Genomic DNA, 10,000 nt, shown 5'->3' with positions numbered 1-10,000 from the left:
AGAGTGGTATTAGTACTTTTACTGTAACAGAGTACTTGTACAGTGTGGTATTAGTACTTTTACTGTAACAGAGTACTTGTACAGTGTGGTAGTAGTTATTTTACTGTAACAGAGTACTTGTACAGTGTGGTAGTAGTACTTTTACTGTAACAGAGTACTTGTACAGTGTGGTATTAGTACTTTTACTGTAACAGAGTACTTGTACAGTGTGGTAGTAGTACTTTTACTGTAACAGAGTACTTGTACAGTGTGGTAGTAGTTATTTTACTGTAACAGAGTACTTGTACAGTGTGGTAGTAGTACTTTTACTGTAACAGAGTACTTGTACAGTGTGGTATTAGTACTTTTACTGTAACAGAGTACTTGTACAGTGTGGTAGTAGTACTTTTACTGTAACAGAGTACTTGTACGGTGTGATATTAGTACTTTTACTGTAACAGAGTACTTGTACAGTGTGGTAGTAGTTATTTTACTGTAACAGAGTACTTGTACAGTGTGGTAGTAGTTATTTTACTGTAACAGAGTACTTGTACAGAGTGGTATTAGTACCTTTACTGTAACAGAGTACTTGTACGGTGTGATATTAGTACTTTTACTGTAACAGAGTACTTGTACAGTGTGGTAATAGTACTTTTACTGTAACAGAGTACTTGTACAGTGTGGTAATAGTACTTTTACTGTAACAGAGTACTTGTACAGTGTGGTAATAGTACTTTTACTGTAACAGAGTACTTGTACAGTGTGGTAGTAGTACTTTTACTGTAACAGAGTACTTGTACAGTGTGGTAGTAGTACTTTTACTGTAACAGAGTACTTGTACAGTGTGATATTAGTAATTTTACTGTAACAGAGTACTTGTACAGTGTGGTAATAGTACTTTTACTATAACAGAGTACTTGTACAGAGTGGTATTAGTACTTTGTTGTGGTAAATAGTTGGTAAAGTTGGTAAAGTTGGTAAAGTTGGTAAATAACAGTCAGAGTGAGACTTCTGTCTCTGAGTCCTTCGGAGGAGGATCAGGGGGCGGGGCGGAGCTGGCTCGAGCCTCAGAGCTCACCGCTGATTGGCTCTCTCTCCACTCGGCTCCAAGCACTGCTCCTCGCGAGGACGCGCTTGCGTTCACACCCCCCGCGCGGCCAGGCCACCGGCCAGCCTCTGTGTCCCCCCCCCTCTCTCTCTTCCTTTCTTAAAACTACATTTTTCCGTTAAAACTTTACGTTCTCACCCGTTGAACCGTTAACGCCCACCCCCCCCCCCCCCCCACCAGAAGCGTCCACCGGACCGGACGAACCACCGGATTACCGAGAGATTCTGCCGTGATTCGCCGCCCAGCAGCGGCCTCAACTTCTCCGTCTCACCGACTTTCTGCTCGTTAACGGTCGGGTTTACTGGTCGGTGACGTCATCCCCCGGGGGTAAAGTTGACCCCCCCCCCCCCCCCCACAGCCGGTACACCGGAGGAGACGTTATTAGTGAGTGTTTGAACTTTCCGTTAACGGGTCGATGTGTTAAAAACTTTCTGACTCCTCCCATCGTCTCGTGTGTGTCGGTACCGACAGACCAGGACCAGGTGACCACGTGACCAGGACCGTCTCGTGCGTTCGTCGGTTGTTTTGATTGGTGACCGGAGACATGAGGACCGTGTGAACCGATCAGCGCGTGGCCTCCACGAGACTCTCCGTTTTCCTCCGTTAGAGGTGAGTCATCCCTGGTAATAACGTGTTTATATATACAATGACGTCATTTAATATTAGATAAAGTAACATAAGTTACTACAGCTTAATACAACATAAAGTAATATACAATAATATAAAATAATATAATTTGTTATAATATAATATTCATAAATACTATCGACGATAAAAACTAAAATGCGGTCAAATAAAATAATATAGTATAAAGTAAAATAATAGGATTTAATATAACATAAAGTAATATCATTTAAAATAACATAATATAAATTAATTTAATATAATTAAACATAACATAACGTTTCATCATTGTTTGATGACTCCTTATTAATTATAACTTTAATACATTTTAATTCATCGACAAACATAACATATGTGAAACACGAATCCTTCTGTTTCCCTCTTTAATGAGTCAGTTCACTTTATTACAACAATAAACTTGTCGTCATAATACACCTGAATATGAATTAAAAATTATACAAATAAAACACGAGTCAGATCACCTCAGAACTCCTGAAAATACATCAAATATCATAAATAAATAAGAACAAAATGTACAGTAAAGTTTCAAATTCAACAGCTGACATTTAGTTTATGATGATTCATCACTTTTAATTAAAGTTTCATGAAGTTTATTCCACTGTTAGAGCCGTCCGTCATCATCATCATCATCATCATTATTATTATTATTATTATTATTATTATTATTATTATTATTATTATTATTATTTATTCTGGACATCAGAGATAATAATAAAAGTCCCGCCCCAAACAGGAAGTGACTCTTCACTGGAGCTCCAGGGACAAACAGACCCGTAGTGTGTGTATATATATATATATATATATATATATATATAGTATTTAATATTAACAATACTTTTATTTAAATGTGTTTTTAACTGAAGAATCGGCAACTTTTAGAGGCAACGAACGTTGCCGTCAATCAGAGACTAACCTCTGCTAAAGTTAGCATGTGTTGCTAAAGCAGCTCAGCAGGCATCCCAGCTATTTCTGTGTGTGTGTGTGTGTGTGGGTGCGCGTGTGTGTGTGAGTTTCTGACTGTGTGAGTGTGCGTGAGTTTCTGACTGTGTGTGTGAGTTTCTGTCTGGGTGTGTGTGAGTTTCTGACTGTGTGTGTGAGTGTTTGTGCGTGTGTGTGTGAGTTTCTGACTGTGTGTGTGTTTGTGAGTGTGTGTGTGTGGGTGTGCGTGAGTTTCTGACTGTATGTGAGTTTCTGACTGTGTGAGTTTCTGACTGTGTGCGTGTGAGTGTTTGTGCGTGTGTGTGTGAGTTTCTGACTGTGTGTGTGTGTGTGTGAGTTTCTGACTGTGTGTGTGTGTGTGTGAGTTTCTGACTGTGTGAGTGTTTGTGCGTGTGTGTGAGTTTCTGACTGTGTGTGTGTGTGAGTGTTTGTGCGTGTGTGTGTGGGTGTGTGTGTGTGTGTGAGTTTCTGACTGTGTGTGTGTGAGTGTTTGTGCGTGTGTGTGTGAGTTTCTGACTGTGTGTGTGTTTGTGCGTGTGTGTGTGGGTGTGCGTGAGTTTCTGACTGTATGTGAGTTTCTGGCTGTGTGTGAGTTTCTGTCTGGGTGTGTGTGAGTTTCTGACTGTGTGCGTGTGAGTGTTTGTGCGTGTGTGTGTGAGTTTCTGACTGTGTGTGTGTGTGTGAGTTTCTGACTGTGTGAGTGTTTGTGCGTGTGTGTGAGTTTCTGACTGTGTGTGGGTGCGTGTGTGTGTGTGAGTTTCTGACTGTGTGTGAGTGTGCGTGAGTTTCTGACTGTGTGTGTGAGTTTCTGTCTGGGTGTGTGTGAGTTTCTGACTGTGTGTGTGTGTGTGAGTGTTTGTGTGTGTTTCTGCGTGTGTGTGTGCGTTTCTGACTGTGTGTGTGTGTGTGTGTGTGAGTATTTTTAGCTGCATGTCGTTTGGATTCTGCTCTGAGAGATTCAGGCCGCTGGACAGAGTCATGAATTGACCAATCAGGGCTCTGCGTCTTTCACTACCTGTGTGATGTCATCGGGGGGGTGGGAGGAGTCAGGTGTGCGGTGACAAAACAAAGTTGTTTTTTTCTCGTCATATCTGCAGAGACAGTTAGCGCTCAGGCTAGTAGCTTCTCAATGGAAACAGTGAGTTAGCTTAGCATTTAGCTCAGTTACACTTCTCTCTCTTTGTCTCTCTCTCTTTCTCTGCGATGCCAATATTTCCCACTGCACATGAAGGCAGCACACACATTGTCATGTGAACTCAAACAGTGTCAGAGTGTAAAAATGGTCTCCACACGGGGCGTCTGGTGGAGCTGATGGCTATCTATAGCTGTGTGTGTGTGTGTGTGTGTGTGTGTGTGTGGTATGGAGACCATTCATTATCACATTCCTGCAGAGAGGCCTCCACATGGGAGCTGCCTGTCTGTGTCCACATGACTGTGATCACATCAGAGAGTGAACCAATCAGACGATCAATAACAGACGTAGTGGTTTCAGGGTTCCTCCAGTCCTTCATGAGCTCACTGCAGACAGGAAGCAGGAACCTTTCTTAAGGGAGACTACGTTACTGTCAGTGTTACCAGCTTGTGTCTGTAGTTACTCACCACTGACCAGAGAACCACGGACTCTATTTAACACGTGGACATAGTTAGTGCGACTCCTCCCACTGGTTTGTTTACTGACGCTTTGAAGCAGTTTCACTGCCACCATCTTGGTTTTTGCAACCAGAAGTTCCATCAACATGATACAATGAACGCGTCAACGGCCTCTCTCTCTCTCGCTCTGTCTGTCTCTCTTTGTATTAACTTCCTGTGCAAACAGCTGGTTATTTTTACGAACAGCAGCTTTAAAACTAGCCGGTCCTGTTCACCCAGACACTGTGTGTGTGTGTGTGTGTGTGTGTGTGTGTGTGTGTGCGTGTGCGTGTGTGCGTGTGCTGTGATGTCAGTGTTCTGTGGTATTCAGGCTGCTGTTCACCTCCACTATCAGAGTTGAATCCACCATCTGGTCGGTTTGCTCACTTTAAACTGTGTGTGTGTGTTATGGTGACCTAGCTAGCAGCTCTGTGATGCTAACATCAGCTAAGTGCTAACGTTAGCATCACATGCTAGTGTTAGCATGCTAACACTAGCTAACTATCAGCTGACTGGACGTCTTTATGTATTTTGGTCGTTGGACACACGGACACGTCAGAGTAGGGCTGGGCGATAAATCGATTTAATCGATTAATTCGAATGTGTGCTTTAAGGCGATGTGTTTTATTGAAAATCGAGAAAATCGCCCCCACCCCTTTTTCCCGTAGTAGAGTGCGCGCGCATTGTTTACAAACTAAAACAATGGCGGCCAGCAGCTTCACTGCTGCCGCCGCCACCTCACAAAAACAACCCAGCATTTTGGAGACATTCACCAACTGTACTCCGCATGAGAAGAAGAGTGCCCGGTGGAAAGCCATCACGGATGCAGTCGCGATGTATATCGCAAAAGATATGGTGCCCATATACACCGTGGAAAAGCCGGGGTTTATTCACCGTCTCAAAGCTTTGGACCCCAGGTACGTGCTACCAAGCCGTAAACATTTTTCTGACGTTGCCTTGCCTCGGCTGTACAATAGTACACGCCAAAGGATCTCTGCGGAGCTGGAGGGGATGTCATTCTACTCCGCAACAACTGACCTGTGGTCCAGCAGGTTGACCCAGACACCGATCCACTTGACTGGTGGAAGCGTCACCAACTTAACTTTCCAAGGCTAAGTACTTTAGCAAAGAAATACCTCTCTGTGCCAGCTACAAGTGCCCCCTCTGAGAGGCTTTTCAGTGTGTGGGGGGGGGCATTGTTACATGCCACCGTGCATGCCTGAAGCCAGAGGTAGTAGACAGGCTTGTCTTCCTGGCAAAAAATATTTAGAAAAAACATGCACTACTGTTTAATACTGTTGGTTATGTTGTGAATGCACTTGATTTTGTTTACATGCACTTATTTACTGTGCAAAATATGTTATGTTGATGTTAGATCAGATGTTGCACTTTTGAAAATGTGAATGTTAAAGGGTCATATACATTTTATTTCATGCTGTGTTTGTATCAGTGTATTCAGTTAGAAAAGCTTACTGTAAAAAGTTACATTTGCACAGTTGTTTACAATGGAAGGCTACTATTTAATGCCATTTAATGTTATGTTTAATTTAATTTTATATTTAAATGATTCAGGCAAACAAAAGAGTGACCAAATACTTTTTGTATACTACAGGCACCTTTCTACAATGTTCAGGTTTTGTTTGCACTTTATTTTTATCAACCTACTTGGGAAAATCATCACAAAATAAAAGAAAAAATTGTTTTCAACAGCTTCTGTCATCTGCAAAAAATTTTGGGGGAAAAAAATCGATTTAAATCGTGAATCGGATTTTTTGTAAAAAAATCGGAGATTTTTTTTTTAGGCCATATCGCCCAGCCCTACGTCAGAGGATCAATAAAGTTGATACAGATCATCACAATCCATCCCATAATAGAGTCAGCGTGATCCCAGCCCTGTCTCTGTGACACTGTGATCAATAACACACAGTAACAATAGACTGTGTGTGTGTGTGTGTGTGTGTGTGTGTGTGTGTGTGTGTGTGTGTGTGTGTGTGTGTGTTTGCGTGTGTGTGTTTGCGTGTGTGTGTTTGCGTGTGTGTGTGTGTGTGTGTGTGTGTGTTGGACAATAGAAACTAGAGACAGGTGGAAATGAGGCTGCTCTGGTTTTCATGGCGATGAGGAAACAACAGAGGAAAGGAATGTAAAGAGAGAGAATGAGTGGAAACATGGGAGGAGGAGAGGAAGGAAGGAAGGAGGAGGGTTAGGGAACAGGAAAAGAAAAAGGAGAAGAGAGCTGTAAAAACAACAAAAGAATAAAAAGAGAGAAGGAGAGGAAGGAGATTAGAAATGAGACCAAAGACAAAAGGGAGGATGAGTAAAACAGATAAAGTAGAGGACAGTGGGCTCAGAAGGAAAGGAAACAAGGAAAGTAAGAGGGCGGAAAGGAGAGAAGGAAAAAGAAAAACCCACGAGTGGGGAAAAAAACAGGAGAGAGAAAAAGAGCGGGAACTCATAAACTGAAAGGGAGGAGCATCAGAAAGAGGAGAATAAGAGAGGAGGGAGGAGGGAAGGAAAGGGACTGATTTCATTGGTCCTTCATTTCCCATAATGCACCTGGGTAGTCTTTCATTAGATCCTCCAGATTGTGTTTTTCTTCTTTCTTTTTAATGTTTAATTCATTCCTGGCTCTCTGATTGGCTGTCCTCAGGTGGAGTAGGCGGGGCTTAGTGATGACGGGCGCCTCTGTGAAGGTGGCGGTGAGAGTCCGTCCGTTCAACTCCAGAGAGACGGGACGCAACGCTAAGTGTGTGATCCAGATGAAGGGGAACACCACCTGTAAGATGCACACACACACATATACACATGTCTGTGGCGGTGCTACGGAGGCTAATGCTAACTGTCCCTGTGGTGGTGCTACAGAGGTTAATGCTAACTGTCCCTGTGGTGGTGCTACGGAGGCTAATGCTAACTGTCCCTGTGGTAGTGCTACAGAGGTTAATGCTAACTGTCCCTGTGGTGGTGCTACAGAGGTTAATGCTAACTGTCCCTGTGGTGGTGCTACAGAGGTTAATGCTAACTGTCCCTGTGGTGGTGCTACAGAGGTTAATGCTAACTGTCCCTGTGATGGTGCTACAGAGGTCAATGCTAACTGTCCCTGTGGTGGTGCTACAGAGGCTAATGCTAGCTGTCCCTGTGATGGTGCTACAGATGCTATTGTTGATGCTAATACACAAAGAGGTAAAGTTGAGGACAGGTCGTGTATCATAAGAAGTGAATCCCGTTCCGCTCTCTCCAGGTATCTCCAACCCCAAACAGCTCAAAGATGGAGCCAAGAACTTCACCTTCGACTATTCCTACTGGTCACACACCATGGTGATCACACACACACACACACATACACACACACACACACACACACACACACAGACCTCCATCAGATCATCTGGCTGATAACCAGAGGTGTGTGTGTGTTTGTCTCTGCAGCCGGAGGACCCCAGCTTTGCGTGTCAGAGGCAGGTGTATAAGGACATAGGAGAGGAGATGCTGCTTCACGCCTTTGAAGGTAAACCAGTGAGAGCTCTGCTGCTCCTCAATGACCACCTCATGTGTATTCATCTGTCTCAGCACTGAGATAAACAACACAACAACCTGCAAGAACTGTGATGAAGGGACCCTTGTGATGCTAATGCTAACTATCCCTGTGATGGCACTACGGAGGCTAATGCTACACATGCTAATGTTAATGCTAATAGACAAAGAGGTCAAGTTAATGATGATATTACAGTTTGTGGTGATGCTACAAATTCTAAGGAAGTCATAGATGTTAATGGTGATGATGCTACAGATGCTAATAATAATGTTGCTGCTGTTGATACTTATGATGCTAATGAAGATGCTGCAGGTGTTACTGTTGACTCTCATGATACATAGTGATGATGATGCTAGTAATACGTAAAGATTAGCTGAACATGCGTTGAACATTATGTCTTTGCTGACCTAACACGTGATATTCAGGATGTTTTCTCATAACTAACATTGTTGTGATCGTCTTCCAGGATACAACGTGTGCATCTTTGCGTACGGTCAGACGGGGGGAGGGAAGAGCTACACCATGATGGGCAAGCAGGAGCCGGGACAGGAAGGGATCATACCACAGGTACACGATGAGATTCATTGATGCGTCTGAGTCCAGGTGTTCTGCTGAACCTCATTTTATAAATGTAGGAGATGGAAGAATAGAGACTTTCCTGATCAATGAGCCTCTGTGTGTTCAGCTGTGTGAGGACTTGTTCCAGAGAACAGGAGAGAACTCTGATCCAGACCTGACCTACTCTGTGGAGGTAAGACCTCGTCTCCTCCACTATATAAGTGTGTATAAGTGTCCAGTAGACTGAGCTCTATCTCCTCCCTCCTCCAGGTGTCCTACATGGAGATCTACTGTGAGCGGGCCCGTGATCTTCTGAACCCAAAGTCTCAGGGGACCCTGAGGGTCCGGGAGCATCCCATCCTGGGCCCCTACGTGGAGGACCTGTCCAAACTGGCCGTGACCGGGTTCACCGACATCCGGGACCTGATGGATGCCGGCAACAAGGCTCGGTGGGTCCTCTTCCTCTTTCTTTGGGCTTGTTGAAAGGCATTCTGGGAACTGTAGTTCTGTGGTTCATGATGATGAATCTGTTGGTTATTGATTACAGGACGGTCGCGGCCACAAACATGAACGAGACGTCGTCCAGGTCTCACGCCGTCTTCACCATCGTCTTCACCCAGAAACGACGAGACCAGATGACCAGCCTGGACACGGAGAAGGTGTGTGTGTCGCCCATGTGGGGGACTGTTACCTTACTGTACTTGTGGGGACTCTGTGTACGTGCTGTACTTGTGGGGACTCTGTGTACATGCTGTACTTGTGGGGACTCTGTGCGTACTGTACTTGTGGGGACTCTGTGTACATGCTGTACTTGTGGGGACTCTGTGCGTACTGTACTTGTGGGGACTGTGTGCGTGCTGTACTTGTGGGGACTGTGTGCGTGCTGTACTTGTGGGGACTCTGTGTACATGCTGTACTTGTGGGGACTCTGTGCGTACTGTACTTGTGGGGACTCTGTGTACATGCTGTACTTGTGGGGACTCTGTGCGTACTGTACTTGTGGGGACTGTGTGCGTGCTGTACTTGTGGGGACTGTGTGCGTACTGTACTTGTGGGGACTGTGTGCGTGCTGTACTTGTGGGGACCCAGTAAAACTTTATTTACGCTGTGATGGTTAACCCTAAATTGTGCCTTCAGGTCAGTAAGATCAGTCTGGTGGACCTGGCTGGAAGCGAGAGGGCCGACTCCTCGGGGGCAAAGGGCACACGGCTGAAGGTCAGAGGTCACGAGTTTATCTAAACATTCTCGTTATTTGCTGCACTTCTTTCTTTAAATACTGTGTATGTTTACAGGAAGGAGCGAACATCAATAAATCTCTGACCACGCTGGGAAAAGTGATTTCTGCTTTGGCCGAAATGGTAGATAAACACACAAACACACTTCTTATATCTCTATACTCTGGTGAAGTTCTATGAGAAGAGTTTCTGACACTATGAAGTAAGTTCTAGTGAAGAATGAGTCTCCTCCTCTGTGTCCTCTGCAGCAGAGCAACAAGAAGCGGAAAAGTGATTTCATTCCCTACAGAGACTCTGTTCTCACCTGGCTGCTGAAGGAAAACCTGGGTGAGTACTAGTAGAAGTAGTCACAACTACTTATACTATAAATCTTCAGTA

The 10,000-nt window shown here is 44.4% G+C and overlaps 1 protein-coding gene across 1 annotated transcript in view; it reads left to right on the top strand.

Moving 5' to 3' along the window:
- The first annotated feature begins 1,315 nt into the window (after positions 1-1,315).
- LOC306796731 (kinesin-like protein KIF1C) overlaps positions 1,316-10,000 on the top strand; it is a 14,674-nt gene continuing 5,989 nt past the window's right edge. The window contains exons 1-12 of the mRNA XM_079295799.1: positions 1,316-1,471; positions 1,559-1,696; positions 6,948-7,075; positions 7,536-7,612; positions 7,724-7,802; positions 8,296-8,396; positions 8,515-8,580; positions 8,658-8,836; positions 8,935-9,046; positions 9,525-9,602; positions 9,680-9,745; positions 9,871-9,949. Of these exons, the coding sequence (XP_079151925.1) occupies positions 6,970-7,075; positions 7,536-7,612; positions 7,724-7,802; positions 8,296-8,396; positions 8,515-8,580; positions 8,658-8,836; positions 8,935-9,046; positions 9,525-9,602; positions 9,680-9,745; positions 9,871-9,949 (943 nt within the window). The 5' untranslated portion in view covers positions 1,316-1,471; positions 1,559-1,696; positions 6,948-6,969. The remainder of the gene's footprint in view (positions 1,472-1,558; positions 1,697-6,947; positions 7,076-7,535; positions 7,613-7,723; positions 7,803-8,295; positions 8,397-8,514; positions 8,581-8,657; positions 8,837-8,934; positions 9,047-9,524; positions 9,603-9,679; positions 9,746-9,870; positions 9,950-10,000) is intronic.

Source organism: Melanostigma gelatinosum, assembly GCF_949748355.1.
Source record: "Melanostigma gelatinosum genome assembly, chromosome: 23".
Lineage (NCBI taxonomy): Eukaryota > Metazoa > Chordata > Actinopteri > Perciformes > Zoarcidae > Melanostigma > Melanostigma gelatinosum.
This window is presented reverse-complemented; position numbering and strand designations above follow the sequence as displayed.